Source organism: Engraulis encrasicolus, chromosome 1 (genome assembly GCF_034702125.1).
Source record: "Engraulis encrasicolus isolate BLACKSEA-1 chromosome 1, IST_EnEncr_1.0, whole genome shotgun sequence".
In the NCBI taxonomy this organism is placed as follows: Eukaryota; Metazoa; Chordata; class Actinopteri; order Clupeiformes; family Engraulidae; genus Engraulis; species Engraulis encrasicolus.
In genome coordinates, this window is record NC_085857.1 from 41,934,371 (window position 1) to 41,959,391 (window position 25,021).

A 25,021-nucleotide genomic window follows, 5' to 3' on the forward strand; every position below is an offset into this window, starting at 1 on the left:
CGCGGTCTGTTGGCAACGATTGAGCTCCTTCTGAGGCAACTTCACTTGCGCTATTAGCTCATGTGTCCTGCAGGCTGGTGCTGCCTCTGTTTGTCGATGGGGACAGCTCTCTCCCCTCTCACTAATCGGCTGCTAGTTAATCATCCGATTACAGGGCCTTGGCTTGGAGACCTGAGGCTTTATAGGGTTATCACCCGCAGAGTAATCAAGAGGACAATAACAACTTTCTTTCCTCAGTCTTGTACGTGCCTGGGGCCAACGGTGTATGTCTGGTGTGGAAAAGGGTGGGCAAAAATTGTACAGGGTTAACATATTGCATTATATTCGTTATACTGTGGGGACACGTAAAGAAAATCTCAGAAGTGGTATGGACACACATGTCCCCATTATCCACCCCATAAATGACCACCATGCCTGGGGCTGAGCTTGTCAACACTGATATGTAGGCCATGGAAGACAAGAACATAAACACAGGCAAATAATAGGATATTATAAGGCCTCTACTATGTGCTCCGGGCTAATTATTTATTCTTTTGGCATCATATTGATGTTGGTGTCCAACCTTTCTTTCTGTCTCCAGTTGACTGGAACTGAGATTGTAGTCAAATCTCTGACACCTAGTACACAAGAACATTTAACATGCATGACATCAATGCAAATAATAGGTTATGGTAATATAGATTCATCCTTTCAGCATCATATTTCAGCGTCATATTTGGTGTCCAAAACTTATTTCTGTCTAAAGCTGCCTGGGACTGTATGTGTTGTCAGCTCTCTGACAAGTGTAGACACGAACATCATTTTATATAACATTACATAAGTGAGAGCGGCAAGTTCTACCCTAGGCGAAATACAGACGTGGCAATAATAGACGTGAATTATTACCATATACAGTAATTACCGGCATGGTTGACTGTTGGGGGCTCTTACTAAAGGCAATTTTCTAGTCTGACTATCTTTAAAACCGGCTCTGAGTGAGAGTGTGCAAATGTGTGTGACTGTATATAGATGATCATCAGGGTAGTTATGTATAGAGTTGGAACACCATAGTGCATCATATTAAAGTATAGGTGGCTACTGTGATTCTTTTCAAATAGATTGTGATTGCCTTGTTGTGTATGACTTTGGATAGTCCAAACTGAATGCATGCTGTCTGTCCATATCAAACCCAGATGGCCACAGAGAGAGAGAGAGAGAGAGAGAGAGAGAGAGAGAGAGAGAGAGGGAGAGAGAGAGAGAGAGAAGGCCAAAGTCGTCCATACCTAACTTGCTCAAAGTCATCCAGACATAACATACTGTGTCTATATCAAACCAAGATGGTGACAGCTGAGGTAAGAAGAATAAGAAGGAGAAAAACAAGAAGAAAGAGAAGAAGAAGAAAGGAAGGAGTGCTGGAGAAGGGCTGACTTGCTCACTTGAGCGATTATACGCTGTGTGGGGGTTAAGCACGCCAGCAGCACAGCAGAGCACCAAAGGAGATAATCCTCCATGCAACCTCCAACCCTCACTCCTCCCTGGCTGACCTGACGCCACAGACAGGAGTGACCGCACAGGGTGTCACTAATCTGGGGCACCTGGGCACGTGCTCCCATGACATCCACACTTCCACGTCCAGGTGAAAACTAGGTGACAGATTTCAGCTTCAATCTCATGAATCAGCCCCCTCGCCAATCATAACACACAAGACTTCAAACCTTTTAAAATCCACTGACGGTACATTAATGCTCTTCTAAGCAATGCTTCAGTTTACAAAGCTTGATTTTGCTTTAATGTACAGCTCATAGTGTCATAACTTTTCAGACTGAAAATTACAAAGTGTTGAGTGAGAGAGTGAGAAAGGATGGACAGAAATGAGGGAGTCTCACTTCCAAAGAGCGAGACTAGTAGTGAACCCTGTAAGAAACTTGTCTTTGTTGTTGGGTCATTTTGCGATCAAGAGTATATCTCAAGTTTTCAGTACATTGCTGAAGTAATTACCACCTCATAAGGTACATACCACCAAGGGTTTTTTTAGTAGTTTTTTTTCAGCATTTCATACCGGCGATCCAATTTTCCCTTTTTTAAGTTGCACTTGTATTCTGTTCAGCATTGCACAAAGTCAGACCATCCAGACAGACATACAAACAAACCAACGCGATGGAAAACATCATATATATTTTGTGTTAATGGGAACTAGCCCTCACCCCGAGCCCACACAGATGCACAACCGCGTTGACCTCTGTGGTGCATTTTGCTCAAACCTGCTCTTCTGTCGCCCTCTGCTGGTAGAGTCACACATTGCCAGCCACTTTATGAGTCGGTGATGATTTTATCACTAGCCTACCTAATGCAGGGTTGGGGGACCTATGTCTGAAGGCCGTTTACGGCCTGAAGTGGCGGCTAGTCAAAGAAATAATGAAGCCGCCGGGCAGATGAACTGGGGAGAATTGTATGCCAAGACGCGCTGTTGTACAAAGAGGCCTGAAGATGATCCACGTTTGTTTACTTTATTTACTTATCTTCTTCACTGTTAAAAGTTAGACATGGTTCCATCGATAAAATCCAGACATCCCAAAGCAGTGTGCAATAGTGCAAATGTGCAAAGAGCTTAAAGTGCAGGTATCGTGGTCATAGTTCTGAAAAATGTACAAAATCATGCGGTCAGCAAAAGTTGGCTCTCCCTAGCCACCTGCCTTCCACTACTACTAGTCTGCCCAGCGCCAGGTGATATACCAAACTAATCACCACGCATGACCCAATCATGCATACCACCACCCCCAACCTGTCAATCACAGCTCTAAACCCAAAATCTGTCCGCCCTTGAGGCCAGTTTATCCGGCCCCCGATATAATTTTAATGTTATGCTGCTCCACACACTCACACTTTCCAACACAACACTCTGTGAAGCGTCCTTGGGTGTATTGAAAGGCACTATATAAAACGAAAGTATTATTATTATCATAAAATGTGCCATATTTTGTGAAGACATTTTCGAAATTACATGTGCAATAAGTTATATTCAGGGGACCCAGAGAGTGTGGGGTCTGTTTTAAAGGGTTTATGAAATGAAAATAAACGGTCATTCCCATTAAAGCCTTGTTTTTTCTGATAGCGTCGATGAGACTTTGAACCCAATCATCCTGGAGGAACTTGTGAAAATGGCAACTCAAAGTGTGAATTCTGTGAAATTTGGTTTGACTAATGAGCTGGGCTGTGACATCAAAGAGGAGAGTCCCTGGTTTGCTAGTATGGCGATCTGAGAAAACAACACACATTTGATGGACCCACATCTTATAAAGGAACCAAAATTCTGATACAAACATCAGCGTGTCGAAAAACCACACATCCAACCTCATGAGAAAAAAAAAACAGCAGCACAAATCTATTTCAGAGGCACTGATACATCTGCAGAAAGTGACATGTCTGACAGGTGAAGTGACGATTGTTGACATAGCCTGACAGTTCTTATGTTTATGGTTACGGTTGCTAAGGGCGCTTTGCCATGACCCAAAGATGACATGGCGTGTGTATTTGTTGACAAATGGGGGGCATTTTGATTCAATTGCGCGATATAGTGTGATTGAAATGCATGTAGGCTACATGCAAAAATATCATCAGCTAGAGAAAAAACGGAGGTATTAGGTAGTGGTGTCAACAATGATCGATTCGGCGATGCAATCCAATGCGGGGCATGGACGATCCAGAATCGATCCGGAAATTTCCAGAATTGATCCGGCAATTTTTTAAAGTTTCAATTACTTCCATGTATATTTCGGGAGCAAATGAATGTTAAATTAAATAAAAGCACTTCAAAACATTGCAAGACTGATACAGACTGATCCAGACTGATACAGAAAACAGCCAATAAATTGTTGCTCAGTATCTGACTACTTGTATTGCCTCATCATGACTGATGAAACATTTGCTTTGCTTTCAGTAGAAATGTAATGCATTGTAGAATTGAATCGGATCGGATCGAATCGCATAGAATCGAATCGAATCGGATCGCTACCTCCCGAATCGAGATCGGATCGGATCGTGAGGGCAGTGCCGATCCACACCACTGGTATTAGGCTGTTGGAAAAACACCCTATATAGCCTGAGTCCTCAGCATATTTTTAGCGTTTATCATTATTATTATTTTTTGTGCTCAAAGTCACAGGCGTCACGTGTCCCTGAGCCTGACTCTGAGGACGAGGTGTGTCCAAACGTCAGCCACACGTGCACCACAATACTAAAAACAAACAATCAACGCTTCAAAGTAGGCCTACGCTATGTGCATCTCCGTTTATTCGCTAAGCAGTAGCAGGACTTTTTCTAGGATTTTTTGGCATGAGGGAGCATCATGGCAGGTTACAGGGGGTGAAGGGGGGTGTTCCCCCCCATGAATGAGAAATTTATTAGGGGCGCTCAAATATATATATATAAAAATAAAAGTATGAGGGTGCACCCACAGAGGTATGAGGGTGGAGCGCCCCTATTTCCCCGTTCAGAAAAAGCCCTGAGTAGCCCAGTCTGTGAGTTGGCTGTCCTCGACCGAGAGCACCACGCTGATGCGCGGATATCTTCCCAAGCAACAAAAAGTGCATATTCCGAGAGCATTCGCATCGGTTTGGCATGTACTGTGCATTACCCTTTCCTGAAAACAACATACAAAACAGATGGACAAGGTAAAACGAGTAGCCTAAAGCAAAGCAGTGCACTCACCTGTCTTCGTGCCCGAGCAGTTACAGGGGCAGTTTCAGTCTGCACGCCGGCGATGTCAATTGTTGGAACTGCTTGAGGCAATAGCATTCTCTTCAGTCCAACCATGCCCGCTACCTCCACATTTGTGGTGAAGCACAAGGGGTGGAAATGTGCCGAGCACAACAGTGACCACGAGCTTGCTTCAAAACCACGCATTGGATCCACAGAGCCCTAGCTTGATTTAGCCTTCTCCTTGTCGGCCACAGTTCCATCATTCTTCACAGAAGGGAACTTGTGCAAAGATATTCCTTCTGTCAAGTAGCCATTTTTGCAGCTGGCACCGTTCGGCCCTCCAGCAACACACTGCTTGACACTGCGCTTTGTTTTGGTACTAGCCGCCATTGATCTGAACAAGGTGGAATGAGGTGAACTCACCCCTTCTATGTCACGCATATCATTTGCATAAAATTTGCATGTCACGAAAAAAACACTTTTTGGGAACGTTTTAACATGACTTTTAGGACAAAATATCACCCAGACAATATCCCATTTTATTCACAAGGCTTAGAACTTTCAGAATCTGTCCTGGAAATGGTCAAATTCCTTTACTTTGTTTTCGTTTCATAAACCCTTTAAAGCTGGCTGCCTTCAATATAGGCCTGAAGTGCATGGGTAAATCCTGGTTTGTGTTCATAGTACAGCCCCTGGAGGACTTTTATGGCCCTTGGGGGAATTTGAAGTGACCCTTTGAATGAAAAAGGTTCCCCAACCCTGACCTAATGGGTAGCTTCGGGCGCACACACTGGCAATAGCACAAGCCATAATAATACCCAGTAAAATTAGCTGTGTAAATTTCAACACTGTGAGGGTCAAATGTAACACTCTTCCTACTCTGCAAGTGTTGAATGGGCACTGACACAATTGCGTGTAGCAAAGATTGGGCTCTGAAGAACCCTTGGTCATGTTTGGCTGGCAGTACCAAAAGCCCATTTTGGCTAATGTTGTTGTATGGTATGAAGCTTTGTTTAGATGGTGAGTGGGGTTAATGTCTCACGGGACATATACTGTTACCTCTTTTGAGGAGGGCCACACAAAAATTAAGTGTGCAATGCAAAACTTACTGTGTTGGACCCTAAACATTGTTTACACCCTGGCTGACTCGGAAATGAGGTCTGGTGTCCAAAATCCCGGAGGTACACTTTAAGGTAGTGTTGGTCTCCTGCTGCTGTATTTTTAGCAGAGAAGGTAAAATATTTCAAATGTGCCAGAAAGAGTGTGTTTGGTTTTAAATAAGTCTCTCTCACACACACACTTCATCTGCATCTGTATCACAGATACACGCCAAGCTTCACCTGCTGGTTTGAAAATGTAACTGCTCTATCTGTGAAGATTTACCTCTTATGGCATGAACTTTAAGTAGGCTTGTTGTTATCTCTTTTAGTTGTATGACTTCTGCCAATTCTCTGTCCAAAAAACTATTTTTATGCACAATAATAGGATAATAAAGTTCATGTTAGAATTTCACATTTTGTTGGTCAATGCAAATACTCTGAGATAAAAGAAGACAGCAAGGTGCCACAAAAATGGACGCACATATGACCTAAGTTATTGTTTTTTTTATTATTATTATTATTATTATTATTATTATTATTATTATCATCATCATCATTACTATTACTTTGACATCAAAACAATTCATACCAAAATCACATAAATATATTTCTTCAAATATACATATGTTAATACACATGTAATAAATACAATATTACAGTCATACATGTGATCAACCCACCAGTGCTTTCTACTAACGACACATTGTTGTGTTGAGACTAATTAAATCATCGCTTTTGTTTATTATTTGCTGTAAATGACAATACAAACTGTCATTTGTGCAATGTCACCAGAACCGTAACGAAAAGTAGGCTACCTTATGATACAGTTGGCAGTTGTGACCACCGAATTAGCATACTTTAACAACACTTTTGAATTGAAATAATCTCCTGATTGTTAAAATGAATACCAGTTATGTTCAAACACATTGCCAGATATGAGCCAAGGTCTACAAACAAGCGTGGCAAACATGAGAACATGGCAAACAGCACGTACTGTATTCATCTTGGCTTACTGTAGCAATCGCAAACACACCAATCTAAAGAATTGCGATATATTTAGCATCTCAATAATAGTCTTCTACAGTAGATGTTATTGTCACAACATGCCACCCAGCATTGCAAAACAGATTTCTCTATTATTTACACTGGCACGATTTGTTTAAAAAAATATTATCACCTTTACATGTAGCCTACTTTAAACACATTTAGAATTAATAAGAAAATTAGTATTACAAAATAACGTATAAATAAATAAATAAATAAATAAATAAATAGAACAATGAACAAGACGAAAGACATTACTTCATATCTTCCAAATCAAGAAACGTAATTTCAAATTCTTTGTATGACCAGTGCATGTAAAGAAATTGACAATAAAACCAACTTGACTTGTCTTGACACTCCTTTTGAAGTGTCTGCCCTTTGTCACGTCATGTCATGTATTGCAGCGCTGATATTAAAACCTGCACACGTTTCCAATATGGGACGCCCTCCCTCCAGTGGCCTGAACCCGTAGGTGATGTGTTTAGTTGCCATGGCGAAAGGGCCCAGGGGGCCGCCGCGGCATGTGTTGCCAGACGTGCCAGATTCCAAATATAATAATATTTCCAAAATAAATGTTGAAATACAGCCCAATTTGAACAAAACAAACACTTTATTTTAGTGTTACATCTATATTAGCACTAACACATTCAGTGATAATGCCTGTATAAGTAACTACTAAGTACTAAGCAAAATCAAACATTTGTTAGGTCCTTACTAAGGTTATATTGGTAATAAATCCTTAATTGTGCATGAACAAGACATTTGCGAATACATGGCTACCAAATGTTTGATTTTGCTTAGTACATGCCTTACAAGTTACTTATGCCTTCCAAGTTAGGCTACTATAGTATAAAGGCATTACATTGTATTTATTATTCATGCTAATAGGTGTATCACTAAAATAAAGTGTTACCAAAATTGTATTGATTTCAGTGGTCATACAGCTACATTAAAATCCACCCAATACGTTATTTGACAGTATTTTGGTTATCCTCAACAGCCCAATTTGGCAGGAAGACGTCCAATCTGGCAACCCCGGGCAGCCACTGCATGTGTGTTCACGAGGCGGGGCAGGTGACAATCTGATCTGATCTAATGGGCCACCAGGTCTCAACGACAGCCCTTTCAAGAGCAAAAAATGTGTGTGTGTGTGTGTGTGTGTGTGTGTGTGTGTGTGTGTGTGTGTGTGTGTGTGTGTGTGTGTGTGTGTGTGTGTGTGTGTGTGTGTGTGTGTGTGTGTGAGAGAGAGAGAGAGAGAGAGAGAGAGAGAGAGAGAGAGAGAGAGAGAGAGAGAGAGAGAGAGAGAGAGTGTGTGTGTGTGTACGGTATGTGTACGGTATGTGTTTGTGTGTGTGTGTGTGTGTGTGTGTGTGTGTGTGTGTGTGTGTGTGTGTGTGTGTGTGTGTGTGAGAGAGAGAGAGAGAGAGAGAGAGAGAGAGTGTGTGTGTGTGTGTGTGTGTGTGTGTGTGTGTGTGTGTGTGTGTGTGTGTGTGTGTGTGTGTGTGTGTGTGTGTGTGTGTGTGTGTGTGTGTGTGTGTGTGTGTCTGTCTGGAGTGTCTGTACTTAAAGGGGTTAGCGTGCGCCCATAATGTCATTCTGTGACCTTCATGCCCACCACTTGGCCGTTGGGATGGCTGCCTTTTGAAGTTAATCGATTTTTTTATTTTTTATTATTATTATTCTTTTTTCATTTGCCCCCGCTTGGCTCTATAGAGTGCTCAGCGCTCCAGCTGGTCCCCCCCCCAGCCCCCATAACAGGTAAAGTTGACTACACTTTGTACTTCACAGAGACAGGACGAGGGCAACAACAAGCTTCTCTCTCTCTCTGGCTCTGCCACCCCCAAAGGTCACGTGTGGCGTCCGTTTTAAAGACACCGACATGAAAGAGAGATGCTCTTATTTCCTGTGTGGGAGGTGTCAGTTGGAGGCCATACAACATCAACATCAAGGTGGCGGCAGCGTCACGTCAGTTCAGAGAGCCTCTTCTGCTAAAACAAAGCAGCCAGGGGACAGCTGGGATGTTCTCTTTCGGTCGACTCACACGTCTCCTATGGGCTGTTTAAGGGCAGTCATGGGTAAGCGGTTAGGGCGCCAGACTGTAGCCCAAAGGTTGCCGGTTCGACTCCCGACTCGCCAGGTTGATGGGGGGAGTAGTCAACCAGTGCTCTCCCCCATCCTCCTCCATGACTGAGGTACCCTGAGCATGGTACCGTTCTCTCGCCGCACTGCTCCCTGGGATCGCCATTGAGGGCATACATGCAATTTCGTTGTGTGCAGTGTTCAGTGTTCACTTGTGTGCTGTGAAGTGCTGTGTCACAATGACAATGGGAGTTGGAGTTTCCCAATGGGCTTTCACTTTCATTTTTTTCACCTTATGGGAGATGTGCTCTCAGTGCAGATTATTTGCCGATGTTCGTGGAGTTCCTAACCTGAGACGTTATGCCTGCCAAATTTTCAGTCGTGTTGTTTCAACATCAAGGTGGCGGTACAGTACGTCGTTAGTTCAGAGAGCCTCTCCTGCTAAGGCAAGGCAGTCAGGGGACAGCTGGGCAGTTTTGTTCGTGGAGATCCTAACGTGAGACGTTACACATATTCCTGCCGTGTTGTTTCAACGTCGTTATAACGTTACTTCAGAGACACTCTACTGCTTAGGAAAATCAGCCAGAGGACAGGGGACTTTCAGTTTTGCACGTGTGCAGTTTCCTTTTTTTTCCTCCAGAAGTGAAGAGGCTAACTCCAGATGGCACAGTGTATATTCCTGCCACATATTCATTCATGTTGTCTCAACATCATTGCCCAACTCAACATTATGACATGACTTCAGAGAGACTGTCCAGCTGACACAAAATGGTTACTCTACCTGGTACACATGGTCGGATTGGCCACATGGCATACAGGCCATTTGCCCGGTGGATTGTTTTTTGATTTTTGGCCTGGCCTCCTCCTCAATGCTATCTCCCCATGCTGCTACTAATGCCTCTCCAAGACAGTGAGACATACTGTAAATGAAGAATTTTGGCTTTTGCAGTCAACATAGCTCATAGTAGGATATTTGTACGTTGCCATATGCTTCATTGTCTCTCTGAATGCATGTTGAGCTAATCTCTACTGAAATGCCTGACCCAGTTTTTTTAATATCCCATTACAGCCCTTATGTTACATTGTGTGCATTTCAATAAAGTAGGGGACATGTAACAGTATGTATTTGCACTGTACCATAGGCTTGGGATTGGGATTATGTGTAGGACCTAGGGCTGCAGCGACTAGTCGACTAATCGTGACTAAAATCTCGATTATAAAAATTTGTCGACAAGAATTTTCATTGTCGACTAATCGTTCAATGTTTTTTTTTTACTTACTTTACTAATGGTTTATTACTTTATTGAAACCTAAAATTGCCCAACACGTATGAATTGGACATTGTATCTTGGAGAAAATAAGCTACTATCATGATTTAAAGCTCATTGTGAGCTGTAAGATTTTTTTCACTTCCCTGCGCTGGAGTCCGGGAAGATTTGTCAGAGGTTGGAGCAAGTCTTTTTGACTTAGTGACTAATCGTGACTGTTAAAATAATCGGTAGTTGCAGCCCTAACCACACAAGCTACATATTTTGATACTGAACTAGTCTGGACATGTAAATTCACTCTGAAAGAAGCCGTACACCGAAGTGTTACTGACACAAGAGTCACATGTTGGAACATTTAGCTGTTTCATTCAGGCAAATTAGAGATTACTTCAGACAGTTATTCCTGCCTCTTATTTATTGCACAATCATGCAAGGAGCCTTGATCTGTGTGCAGACCTTCATTACTTCTTTATTTCTTCCATTTCTTTGTATATTTTTTGATTCAGCGTCTGCACTTGTGTAATTCTCTCTATCGCGCACATCCTTGAGTCATTATCTCAATCAGCTGATCCCAGTGGTCGAGTTGTAAAATCAAAGGTCAGAAATGGGGTCAGATAATTGGTGTTTGGGGGTTTGTCCCCCGAGAAATGTTTTTGTAGTTGTTGTTAAAAGTCCAATATTAACACAATATGTGAAGAAGGGAGGCCTGTTCTGGATGGGGATGATTTTTGACCATTTTCATTGAGGGGGATTATTTTAGATCATTTTCACCCCGCATCCCCCCCTACAACTCGAACCCTGGCTGATCCTAATCACCACCAAGTGGCCTCGTTACTGTATCTGCAGTAGCCAACCTATTAATTAAAATCCTTTAGCTGCTTCATCTTTGAGTACCTTGGGTTTGGAACACACTCTGTGGTAGCCTATACTCATGAACGGCGTGATGTTTTCCATACGCGTTACGCCCTTTTGTGGGGGAAAACAGCCAATGCAAGTCAATTGGTGGTGATGGGGTATAATAAACGAAAGATAAGGACCTGTAGACTAGCGTTATCCATGCGCAACATGCCGAAAACGTGTTGTGTTGCCGGCTGTTCAAATAATATAGCCAAACAGCCGTGGCTGAAGCATGGACTGTGTTCATTTAGGCCAGCCGATGTAGCATGTAAGTTGATGAGACATTCGGTTTGATTTCCCCCATAAAGGGGCGTAACGCACATTTACGAGCAAAGTACCCGGATGGCCGTTCATGCCTATTGTAGCCTGATTATCATCGGCTTTCAAATCTCTTTGAGACTTGGTCTGACCAAAGCATAACAGTTAACATTTCCCAAAAGGTATGGCTGACCCGCCTCCCTTGGTTTGCTATTGGTTGTTTGCTTCCCGACAAAGTGGGAGGAGTTCCCGTTTTTTTCGGGAGCTCGGAAATGATATTTGTATTGCTCCTGGCCTGACTAGAAGCAATGCTGAAGGTGTTACATCAGGAGGGCGGCCTGGCTAGTGGTATTGGCCATTCACCGCAGCTTGAATGTAATAAACCCCCCACTGTTTTCAAACGCATTGGTGATGGCTTATTCCTCATTTACAGAAGATGAATGTCCGCAACACTGTTAATGCTCCCAGATTTTTTAATGGCACGACATTTCGGACCTCAGTCCTTCTTCAAGTGCCACCTGTGCTACTGTAATGTGCGCGCATCCTCTACATTCTTTTTTATTCTCATTTAGACATCATCCATGTCATGGACACATTATTGGCATGCACTTAATAATTATACTTGATTTTTCTTCGCGCTGAGCCCTTAAGTCTAACCTTGCTCTCTGTAGCAAGCTTGCCATATTACTTTATGTATCATGTGCCCCTGAGCACGATTCTGTTTTTGGTTCCCACACCCCCACTTCAAATATACAAACACATATTTTACATTAAAGTGAATTAAATAGCGTATCAACAATTGTGTCCTGAAAGAGCTTCCTCTCCATGCTTGGCCAATTGGCCATTAAAAACAAAATCTCTCTTTTCTGCATTCTTACTTTTCTCAACGGTCAGACTATGGATTCACCTTTTGTTCAACTGGACACCAAATCATTAGCCAGGCCACGGCCTCCTAGTGACGCAACACCTTCGATGTTGCTTCTAGTCAGGCCAATGTAAATGTAAATCGTTTCTGATTTCCTGGAAAAAATCAAAACTCCACCCACTTTGTTGGACACCAGTCAACTAGTAGCAAAGCTAGCGAGGCCGGACAACCATGCTGTTTGGGAAACGTTATGTCATGGTCTTGGTCAGAACAAGTCTCGAAGAGATTTGAAAGTCGATGATAATCAGGCTACCAAAAAGGCACCAAGGCACCAAGAACTGCCAGCCAGCAAACTGGTGCTGTGAGAACCATCACGACGATGCCAGTTAAGAGGACATCCCACAGTAACATATGTGGACAAACTCAAGAAAGATGCGGGAGCCCAGAGTACCAGCGAACTGAAAAGATGTATGGAGAATCAGGATGACTGGAGGTAACGATGGAAGGCTCGTCTGAGGACGACCTAGAGAGAGAGAAAAAAAAAATCTTGTCCACCTGCTCCACCATCCATGGTTTTACTTTTTTGCTGCAGTTCATTGGCTGTCCTGACCCGGCTGGCCCTCCCTGAGCCCAGTTGACCCCACCGGCTAATTAGTCTCTGCTTGTGTCACATTATATGATCTCTTCAGTCCCCTCTCCATCTGGATGTGCTGCAGGGGAACAGCATGGGTCAGCAGCTGTCACAAACAGGCAAACTAGGCAATTCACTAGGGCCCCCAAATGAAAGCCCCCCCTCCCTAATGACTGGTTATATACTTGTCTTCAAACGACAGCAATGTCAACTTTACAAGTGTGGTAGAACCTCCCTAAAGTCAATGACCGAAAAGTGCAATTATTTAAGTCTCCCTCAAGGGGGATGCACTTGCCAATAGTTTGAAGACAAGAAAGGGCCCCAAGCCCCTCTTTGCCTAAGGCCCCTACATACCTTGAAATGGCCGTGCATGGATAAGCATCTGTCCAGCTCCAGCAGAGCTCCAGCCATCGAAAGATATCTGCAGAATATCTGTTGGCGTTTCTACCAGTTGTCTTTAAAACTAAACGGTACCTCTCTCTCTCTTGAAATTGCGTTTAAGCAGTCTCCAATGTTATAATTGTCTTTAATTCGATTTTAAAGCCGACACCGTCTTTTGGGCAGCTACATCTGTTACAATAGTGGTGGAGAACACATGGAGGTCCTTACAACACCAAACATTAGCAAAGTCACACCTTAAACGTCAAGAGCTGGCTCAGTGTTGGCTAGCAATCTGACCGTTTGTGGTGGGGTGAGGCATAGTTGGAAAAATTCAGTCTGTCATGTACTGGTCTTAGCCCTATACTATACAGCACCCTATATACCATGAGTATATAGATTAGATGGACTTTTTTATGTAAAGTCTATATGAAGTTTATATTTTATTTAAAGTCTCTTTCCAGTCTCTCTGGTGGAAAGCTACTAAAAGGAATGCAGGGACCCCACTGTTGCTAGGATACCATAACAAATGTGATGTTGTCGGGTTCTTCTGACCTTTGGGACCGGCGGCAGGTTCACGGAGCCAAGCTGGTGTCAAATTGTTTTGACACCTGTCATGTCAGCTTCTGTTGACCTCTGTCACATTTTACTCATAAACAATCAGAGCCAACAGTCAATACCAGTGTAGTGCTGGTGAAAACAAGCTGAGAGAGATCAGCTTAACAGTCACTCAAGTCACCAGAGTCCTGGCTTTGTTAAAAATGTCCCGCAATATGGCCCTGCCGTGGCCTAACGGTAGGGCACTGGGTTAATATGCCGGCGACCTGGGTTCAAATCTGGCCCAGGTCATTTGCCTATCCTCCCACTCGCTTCCTGTCACCATCTCCAACTTTCCAATTAATTAAGGCAAAAAAGCCCTAAAAAAATATATATTTTAAAATGCCCCTCAATATACTACAGTCACCCCCAAGGGCTAATACACAATACACCGACAGTGATGGCACATTAGGCTGCAATGCAGTTTTTCTGAATAGAAATTTGATTTTTAAAAAAAAATCTTTTTCGCCATTTGACTACAGAATCGCCTTTGGGGCATCGTTAGTCTAGACCTGGCAACTACAGTATGTGAGCAACACCACCACAACCACGAACAAAACAAACTTTCTACAAGTCCAACTCCCAGTCCAACTCAAAGGGTGTTGCACACCATGCTTGTCGGACTGTTGACAAAGCCCAGGCAACATGATAACACGTCTTTTCTTTTCATCTGCACAAGGAGGCTACAGGCGGGCTCAAAACTACACGACTATTGGCCAATTCTCGGATAAAACCCCCCCCTGACGACAATTGGTGGAATGTTACCCCATGTCATTTTCGCCAGTTGAGGACCCAAAGAACTGCAGAGTCGCCTTCTAGGAGGGCATCATCACTAAAGTGGCACCACCATCACAACCACCAAACCACAAAAACCAAAACCCCAACAAGAGACGCCAAAACTCAGGAGGAGATGCAGACGGGGCGGCCGTGCTTGTCGTACTGGTACACGAACATCCGGACCCGCTGCGAGTTGGCGGGCGAGATCCAGGGGCTGCTGGAGGCCGAGACGGCGCCGCCGAGGTGGTGCCCGGCGTAGAAGGGCGGCGGCGGGGGGCGGCAGCGGGGCAGCGCCCGGAGAGCGCTGGCCGCCACCGCCCGGAAGCGCTTGCTAATGAAGCAGTAGAGGAAGAAGTTGACGCCGGTGTTGAGCAGGGCCAGCATGTTGGCCACGTCGACCATCAGATGCAGCAGCCGGGCGGCCTGCTGCGGGTCACCCTGGTGTTGCGCCCCCTGCTGGTCCCCGTGGCGGTGGTAGTTGTGGTGGGGGGTGTAGAGGCGGTACAGGAGCAGGGCCGTGCGCGGCAGCCACAGGATGGCGAACATGGAGGTGACGGCCAGCAAGATGGCGGTGGTGCGGCCGGTGGCCAGGCCTCGCAGGCGGAGGCGCCCGTGACCGCCACCCTGGGTGCCGTGGTTGCGCAGGCGGCTGCGCAGGCGCCTGACGATGGCCGTGTTGAGGGCGAAGAAGACGGAGCAGGGGGCTGCGTACACCGTCAGGCAGTGCGTCCACACCAGCGCGTGCTGGCCCACCGTCCGCTGGGTGGGGTTGATGTCCAGAACGACCTAGACAATAGCATTGAACAATTGAATGAATAAATGAATGAATCAGTGAACCCCTGAATTAGCCAATGAGCCAGTGGTTGGTGGTTCATTGGCTCGCGGATTTATGAACCAGTGACTTAAAGGATAAGTTCAGGCAATTTCAACATGTAGTTGTAATGCTCATACTACCCTGGACTTATCAGTACCTAAGGTTTTTTTTTCACCCTTTTCCGAGATCCTGGTCATTGTAATGGGGGCAGGTGTTTGTTTACATTTAAAAAAAACATCTTGATTTATTCCCCATAACTTCCAAAAGGTTATGCAACATCAGCAGACAACTAGCAAACAGCGATACCTTTTGGGAAAATATTTGGAGAAGGCCTATATTAAGATTTTTTTTTTTTAATGTAAACAAAATCTGCCCCCATTAGAGTAGCTCAGATCTCGGAAAGGGCTGAGCCGAAAAATGCAGCATCACCGGGTACTGACAAGTCAAGGGTAGTGTGAGTAATACAACTGCATGTTGAAATTGGCAGAACTGGTCCTTTAATAAAATAGTATAAATCACTCAATGGTCTAAGGACAAAATCTATTGCAGATATGGGCGTACTATGTAGGATGGTGGCCAGAGTAGGTAGCCTATTGCAACTATTGCTCATCAAAACTGCGCTGCCAATTGCCCAATTCTATCTTTTTGTGAATTTTTATGAAATGATAATTAAACAAATGTTTAGGCTACTAGCATGACCAAAGTACAGTAAGTTTTGCAGCTAAAAATGTCTATTTCTGTAAATTAAAAATTTCGGACATGGAAAGGCTCCACCTTTTGATGTAGGCCTATGAAAAGCACAATTTCATAAGGAATTCTTAGAATTTAATGGTGGTGGTAAGTATTTTTGAAAAAGGTGACAATTTGTGAATGGGCAGCATGACTTCTGGAAATAAACTACTAATAAACTATTACACAGTGCACCTTTCATAAAGTTTATCTGCCTACGCAACGGAATTCTCTTTTCTGATTGGCTGATGGGGTTGCCATTATTCCTCTATAACCGGTCAGGCGTCAAACGTGTGACTAAGTTAGGGGAACTGCCGTTACTAATTCTAAACTGCAAGTTTCTATGGCCAAGACCCCGTCGTTAGACAACAACTCACCTCTGTGACATTCCTATGTCCACCATCTCCACCTCCGGCTAATGGGGCTCCTGGGGCTCCTCTCCCGACGGCAGAGAGGCCGATCCACAGGTCGGGCCACCACAGGTACGGGGTGGCGGTGAGCAGGCAGCCCAGGTACACCGCAGCGATGACCCGCCGCGTCCGGGCCGGGTAGGAGATGGAGGGGTAGCGCAGCGGGTGGCACACGGCCACGTAGCGGTCCACCGTCAGGGGCACCGCCACCCACACGGACGTGTGCAGCGCCCAGAACTCCAGCACCTACGGGGATTAGGTGGGAATTAGGGTGAAATTGCACGATATTTGATTGGATTAGATTAGAATACAAATAAAAGTGCCCGGGCCCTGGTATATAGCATTCCACAGTGAGGCGCATGACCACCCACATGGAGGTGTGCAGCGCCCAGGACTCCAGCACCTGCGGGGATTAGGGTTTACATTGGATTAGATTAGAATACTATAGATTAGTGTTTCTCAACGGGGGCGCTACAACCCCCCCAGGGGCCACCCTAGGGGGGCGTTAAGAAAGATATGATGATAGAGGGAGGTCCTTCGTTGCCATTGGGGGGCATTAGTCTGTTTCTTTTTTCAATTCTAAGGGGGCGTTAGCAGGCTTATGATGAGGTCCGAGGGGCGTTTGTTCAAAAAAGGGTCTAGAACCACTGCTATAGATACTCGTGCTATATTACATTCCACTGTGAGGGGCAAGACCACCCACACGCAGCTGTTCAGTCCCCAGAGCTAGCACCTGCAAGATTAGGGTGAAATTACATGATATCAGATTGGGCACAGCCTAATATGGTTAAGGACCTAATATGAAGTGTGGATCCGCAAGTACAATAGGACAGAATATTTCAGTATATACGTAGTTGGCACGGATAAAAGGCGGATTTAAACTACCGGTACACTACTATCATCCGATTCTCGACTGCTGAAACCCCCTTACCACAATCGGTGGAATGTACTGCAGATAAGATTGTCCATTGCTCTTTATGTGTGCAGCCTGACGTCAAAATCAGATACAATTTTTAACTCATGTTGTTTGAGCCTATAGCTTAAATCAATCATTCATTCATTCTATTTTCATATTTTTTTCTTTGAAGCTAGCCTTATTGATTTTGTACTTTTTATATTTATATTTTTTCCAGTACATGGGAAGGTTTAAAATAGGCCTAGCCTGATCTTAGCATAGCCTACCCTTGTCTTACTAATTTAATTTGTACAGAGAGTCTGGAATGCCCTAATTTGGTTATTTATTTTGACTGAAGTGCTTACGTGCGGGAAGGCCAGGCTAGGTTTGAAATAGAGTAGGTCTTATATTAAAAGCTTACTCAGTGTAGTGAAACCCTTTAAAAACAAACAAGATGCCATAGAGAACACAAATGCAGCGTTTAATCTCAAATATAAAAATGTGTGTGTGTGTGTGTGTGTGTGTGTGTGTGTGTGTGTGTGTGTGTGTGTTTGTGTATGTGTGTGTGTTTGTGTGTGCGTGCGTGCGTGCGTGCGTTCGTGACAATGATAGGCCTAAATGTTGAGTAATGTTGAGTCCAATCCTAATGTAGTCCTTGTTGGAATTAAATTGTCCAGGTTGCCCGCTCACTGTCTCAGGATTCTTAGCCAGAGGTGTTCTCTTGTCTCTCCGCTGTCTCACCATGATTCATAAGCAGAGACAGTTCCTGATTGGCACACAGGTGCCATTTTGTCTGTCGGACAGGTCTGGACTGGCTATCTGGCATAGCGGGCATTTCCCGGTGGGCCCTGCACCCTCGTGGGCCCATATTTTCAGAAATGTAAAAAAATCTTTTTTTTTTACATTTCTGAAAATAGGGACCCATGGGGGTGCTGGGCCCACCGGTGAGTCAGTTCTATCACTAATTATGAGGGGCCCCTTTAAGCCAAAAGTGCCCGGGGCCCTCTTTCTCCCCCAGTCCAGCCCTGCTGTCAGCTGCATCAGCCCATAAGTCTTCAGTAGACCGGGTTCCACTCCGGTTCCCTCTCGAGACCTTGCACCGCCTGAGACAGACCCGGCCACTCTCCTCCACTCCTCTCCTTCTCCACCTGATCTTTCTCAGCCATGCAGTGTAGCCAGGTGTTTGGCATCAGCAGCTGTAATGTTGATCAAAGCAGTCAGTTGGGACAGGGGGTAAACAAGAGCCATGTACCTAATGTGCCAGACAAAAAAGGAGAGAAGTGAAGGAAGAAAGGAGAAAAAAGGCTTGATGTTTGTTGAAGGAGAATTCTGGCCAGCGTCAACATGCAGCTGTATTGCTCACAGTATACCCAATTGAGCAACGAGGACAGAATGGTCAAGCAAGGGGAAAAATAATGTAATAAAATAAAGGTGAATAAAAATAAAACTGTGACATGCAAAAATAATAAAGACCTACGATCAGAAAAAGGTTATGAGGGTAGAAAAAAAAGCTTTTAAAAAAGCTTACTCGTCAAAACCAGTGCCTCCTGCCTCCAGGCAAACCAGTTGTGGAGCATTGGCGCTCAGTATTCCTCCCGCTGATACTTGGTTTGGTAGGCAAGCCGACACAGGTGTTCCCCCCAGAAGTAGCAACAGTAGACTGTCTCCTTTTCTGGTAACCAGTTGACACGAAGGCCAAAGTTTGGCTCTGCCGGAGAATCCTCTCTCAGAGGCAGGCTTGTACGAAATTCCGAATTGAGTGAATTTCAATTCAAAGTAATGCCATAATACGAACACTAGGTGGTGTCATTACCTTGAATTTCTTTGAATTTAATCTACACCACCCATTGAAAGTACATACAACACCACCACCTAGTGTTCGTATTAAAAAAAAAAAAAAAAATTTTTTTTAACTCCAACTCCCATTGTCATTGTGACACAGCACTCCACAGCACACAAGTGAACACTGCACACTGCACACAACGAAATTGCATTTATGCCTCACCCGTGCAAGGGGGCAGCCCTCAGTGGCGCCCCATGGGGAGCAGTGCGGTGGGACGGTACCATGCTCAGGGTACCTCAGACATGGAGGAGGATGGGGGAGAGAACTGGTTGATTACTCCCCCCACCAACCTAGCGGGTCGGGAGTCGAACCGGCAACCTCTGGGATGCAAGTCTGACGCCCTAACCGCTCACCCATGACTGCCTCCTATTATGGCATTACTTTGAATTGAAATTCTTTCCATTCGGAATTTCATACAAGCCTGCTCAGAGGCTCTTCAAGAGCTTTTGTCTCTGCATCTGGTCTTGCCTCCAGTTGAAGCATCTCAGGAGTGGCCACAAGGGTCTCCACACCTTTCTTCACTCCTTTATTCCTCTTGGATGACTCCTCTCTGGGGCGCTGACCAGTGGCATTTGAAAATCTTGCAGAGCTTCAGAGTAATCAACCTCTCTCTCCAGTGTCTCAAATAGACCGAGTTGTACTTTCCTGAACATTCTAGTTAGGCTTTCTAGAATGCCAAGGAAAAATGAACATTGCATCAAGTTGTCACACCGATAACTGTGTCCTTTTAAATTTGATAGCAACAGGCTGCAAAAAAGAGGGTTAAAATGTCCATGTTGAAGTGATAGCAAAGATTTTCAAGGTTCTGTTTTTTCACCGTTTCTGGTGATGGATGCTCAACCACATTTCATTTCATCTCAATGTCTGCATGCGCAATAAAATAGAAAATATTCCTCTATGAAAATGAGTTTTGTGACTACATTTGATTGAATGAGTTTGAATGACTTATGATTATATTTTAATGGACCTGACCCAAGTATTATTATACATTGTATAATATTTCAAAATGGCTACGTTTACATGCCGTTTTTAATTCCGAATTAAATAGTTCAATCGAGTTCCCTTTGATCTTTCGTATAATTCCGAATTGTGAGGTGTTTACATGAAGTTTTCAAAGTGGAATTAAGCTTTATTCAGAATTAAAGTGAGTTAATTCCGAATTAAATGTCTCATGTAAACGTAGCAATTGTCTATTTGTAATATGTATATTACTATGCCCCACCTGCTCTGCATGGTTTCCAGTGGAGTAGAGCGTGGGAGGAAATATTATTATACATTATATAAATGAAGAGCTTCATTGCAAAATAACGTATATCCATTTTGAAACACTTTGGAAAATTTGGATCGGGCATTCCATTGCATTTACATTGCAAAATACATTTCATATAGGTTTAAAAAGTGTGTTCTCAAAATATTTGAATGGCAAGAATTCACACATAAATGATACGACTTCAGAACAGTCATTTCCAATAATAAAATGCAAACGTCAAAAATGGTGGATATGTAATTTTGCAATGAAACTTTATTCATTTATCTATTTCATAGGCCTATAGTCTGAGGCCAGATTCAGACCAGAGCATGGCAGAACGGCAGCGAGATGACTGGGGTCTTTCTGTTTAGTTTCAGCTGGTGTGTTCTACTCGGCCTTTCACATCGACAGTGTCGGTGTGCGCGGCCAGTCCTGTTCAAAATCCCCCACAGCCAAGGTAGTTAGCTACTTTGCCATTCATTTGACTGGGACACAGTCGGCCGCTGCCATTCAGAATCCGCTCAAGTTCTATTTTCCAAATGCAGCGCGGAGCAGAGCCGTCTCCCGTACCGCTACCGCCCCACTGTTTCCATGTATTTTCGCCATGGTAAAAAATTGCTTCCGTCCTACCCCCTTCCTTGCTCTGGTGTAAATGAGGCCTGATGTGTTCACCTGTACTGTGCTCTGCACTGCTCCCGGCAGAGGAGATCGCAACAGGAAGTCCTCCAACAGGAAGTCGGTGAAGACCACCAGCAGCAGCACCAGGATGTCGGCGGCCGCCAGCGCCAGCAGGTAGATGTAGGACGACTTCTGACGCCGCGCCATCAGCTGACACAGCACCAGCACCGTCAGCAGGTTGGCTACAGGACACACAAGTCATGACACACGCCGAACATGAAAAATAAGACACTTTAAATGAACACCTTTATAAACCCAGGGCAACGATTTTAACCGTATTCAGCCCCAAAATAGTGGCATACCCCTTTAAGAGAGACTTAGGCCATGTAAGACTCAGGCTATGGCCGTGTCTCAAATGCCGCATTTTTGTCAGTGCACTGACAGTCAGTGCTCACCTGTACTTGAGGTCTTTAGTGCATAGTGTCGTGGAAAAATTTGAGCACTATGCACTGTGCCCTCGCTGGAAGTGACGGCTGAGCATGGCATTAGCTCGCCAAAATATGAGTTGGCTACTGTTTACAATGCACAGCGTCTGGTGCTTGTATTTCCATGTCCTTCACCCCAAAGGACAACAATCACACATACAATACTTTGGTTGGCATGGAAAGGTTGGTGTCCCTTCAACATTACTTACAGAATTAGGAGACTGTTGACCAAACTCTTCTACTGAACTGAATACCACATTTCCTCCGTGTCATTGTCAACATGGCCGCCGTTTAGTGCTTGCAGTGTCCCATAGAGGTAGAAAATAACACTAGAGAGGACCCCGCCCCCCTTTTTACGGCAATCTGTAGCGGCCATTATCTGTAGGTAGATCAGAGAAATGGAAATTAACGGAGAACGAGGCTCACCTCTGTCAAAAATGGCTTAATCATGTGAAAATATCCATCAACACACTATACAAGGACAATAGTTGAAGTGTGTTGCTAACTATGTTCATAAAAGACATTATTTGATTTTTAAATGTATTTTATCGACTCATATGATTTAAGTAGATATTTAGCCTGACATTTCAAATCTGGTCTTTGATTAAAGTGTTACTTCATATTTACACAGTTTTAGTTAATTTCTTGACAGGGGTGGGCGTGTTCTCCATTGACTTGCATTGCCTGAAAGTACCTACACTACCTACGGAAGTTGGGAAGCTCCAGCTGCCATTTCCCAGTGCTGTCGCAAAATGCTGTGTCCTCTCTAGTGTTATTTTCTACCTCTATGGGCATGCAGTGTCCATTATTCAAGCACGGCATTTTTCCGCCATTGTTAGGGGATCATCCTGTCACTTTCAGTGCACTGGCTCAACTGTAATTTTCAGCGTGAGCGCCCTAGGCACTGAAAAACAGTGCCCGAAGTGCACAAATGCGGCATTTGAGACACGGCCACAGTCTGAGGGCCAGGGCCCAGTGGTGGGCCCTGAAGGTATTCCAAGTGGGCCTTGAAATCATTTTGAAAAAATTAAAATAATATTTGTGCATGTGTTGCAGTTGACTATTTATTTGAGTATTGTTTATTAGGCCAAAGATGGGCCCCGAACATTGGTGAAAATTTCAAGTGGGCCCCAAGGTGGGAAAGGACGTGAACCCCTGAATTAGCTGTTAGCAGTATGGCAATGAATGACCAAGTGTAGCCTACAGTATTACTAAAGGCCCTTGTGCTGTGTCATAGTGGTGTAGTATGGTAGTCATTTTTTCCAGTGACTGCACTGGTGAAATGGCTCACGTTAAGGGGCTATGTTTCATATTGATCTCTACCCTCCCCTCCTCTCTCTCTCTCTCTCTCTCGCTTTAAACTCATCAGTGAATTCCAATTAATAGATTTCTCTCTCAATCTCCATCTCTCTCTCATCAGTTGGCATGGCACCAGTACCATCAGCAGATCAGAGTGGCTGGAGAGCACAGAGAGAAAGAAGCTAAGAGAGGAAGTTTCCTCTACCCCCCCCCCCACCACCCCTCTCCCTTCACCCCCCCTCTCTCTCATCAGCTAGCTGAATCAGTCTCTCAATTTCAATTGAATTTGGCTCAAGGGCACAGAGAGAAGTTTGACACAGAGTACATTTGCACGGGGGAGGCATAAATGCAATTCCGTTGTGTGCAGTATGCAGTGAACACTTGTGTGCTGTGGAGTGCTGTGTCACAATGACAATGGGAGTTGGAGTTTCCCAATCGGGCTTTCACATTTCACACTATCTCAATTTTTCAATTCCTCAATGAATTTCAGCCAATTTCTCACTCCATCTCTCCTCTCAGCTGGCACCAGCACCAGCGCTGTCATCGGGTTCGCTGGACGGGCACAGAAAGAGGGTTTACATGACATTTTACAGTACATGTAACACCTCTGTTTCTCAATGAATTTCAATGGTCCTCTCTCTCTCTCTCTCTCTCTCTCTCTCTCTCTCTCTCTATGAATTTCAGCCAAAATCTCTATCAGTCTCTCGTGCCCTCATCAGATGACACTGGCACCATCAACAGGTTTGCTGGAGGGCACAGTAGGAGTTTCAACAATTCAATTCAGGTCGTCACTAAACGTCATGGGCTCTCATTCACATCCTGAGCAGAGGGATGTCTCACCCCACAAGTTCACATTGACCTGTCTCTCTCCATTTCAATTCCTCAATCGCTCATTCGCTCCCCCAACCCCCCTACCCTACCCATCTCTCCCATTGATCTGCCTCTGTTTCTCAATCACTCTTAATGTTTCTCTCTCCTTCTCAGCGGAATTGTGAGGCATTTCAATCACATTGGTCAAAGCAATGCCCAATATTACAACAAAGCTGTTTTTGACTAAACAGAGTCAAGAAGTCAATTCCATCTATTTGTTCAAAGATACCTGCAATTATGAATTATGCACAATCTAGAGTGCGGGGCGCTGTGAATCAGTTGGCTAAGGCGCTGTTTGAGTCATATTATCGTTAACCATCACTCTAATTCTGCCCTTCCCGAATACAGACATCAATGCTGAAAAACATCCTCGAAAAAAGCAAAATGCAGTAACACAGGCTTAGCAATAGATTCTGCCTGCTGTGTATACCATTGACTTCAGAAATTAGGTCTTATACATGTACCTGTTGAAAGTTTTGTGGTTGCGTGAAAATTGTGAAAGCTGTGATAATTATTAGATCATCTGGTTTACTGAATTGATTTGTTGATGGTCACACATGCATAGTAGGGTCACCCATAGCTTTACAGTAGCCATCAGTACTAGGATGTTAAAGGATGAAAATATTGAAGAAATAAAAAAAACCCCAGAAGTCTGGTTACCTGGTCCCAGGCCTGGACTGGCCATCTGGCATAGCCGGCATTTCCCGTTGGGTCTGCACCCTTGTGGGCCCCTATTTTCAGAAATGTAACATATTTTTTTAACACCTCTGAAAATAGGGGCCCACTAGGGTGCAGGGCCCACCGGTGAGTCAGTTCTGCTCTGCGCCGCTAATTATGAGGGGGCCCTTTAATCCAAAAGTGCCCGGGCGCTATTTCTCCCCCAGTCCAGTGCAATAATCATAACTACAACTGACTGGACAGAGTTTTCTTCTGGTTACACCTTAGACTTTTTTATTTAACAAATGTTAAATTTTACTTGTGGGGAGGTTTTCATGCATTAAGGTAAAAATGTTCCAGAAAAAATGTCCTATACCACAAAGTTTAGTTTGGCTTCTGGCAGTTTGTGTTCTGGCTTTTCTTTAGGTGAAATTGCTCAACCTTTCAAACAAAACATATTGCGATAGTCACAGTATTTTAATTTACATTGCACAGGACACACAACACACAAGAGATAGTCTCCAAACAGTTTTGTGTAGTTATTGTCATTACAACATTGCTCATGGTCAAACTTCAAGTAT

The 25,021-nt window shown here is 44.2% G+C and overlaps 1 protein-coding gene across 1 annotated transcript in view; it reads right to left on the minus strand.

The window, feature by feature from the left end:
• Positions 1 to 14,694: 14,694 nt before the first annotated feature.
• The window catches only part of gpr139 (G protein-coupled receptor 139), a 12,011-nt gene continuing 1,684 nt past the window's right edge, over positions 14,695 to 25,021 (minus strand). The window contains exons 3-5 of the mRNA XM_063223836.1: positions 21,184 to 21,371; positions 16,501 to 16,770; positions 14,695 to 15,330 (exon numbers count right to left, since the gene is read on the minus strand). Coding sequence (XP_063079906.1) covers positions 14,695 to 15,330; positions 16,501 to 16,770; positions 21,184 to 21,371 — 1,094 coding nt within the window. The remainder of the gene's footprint in view (positions 15,331 to 16,500; positions 16,771 to 21,183; positions 21,372 to 25,021) is intronic.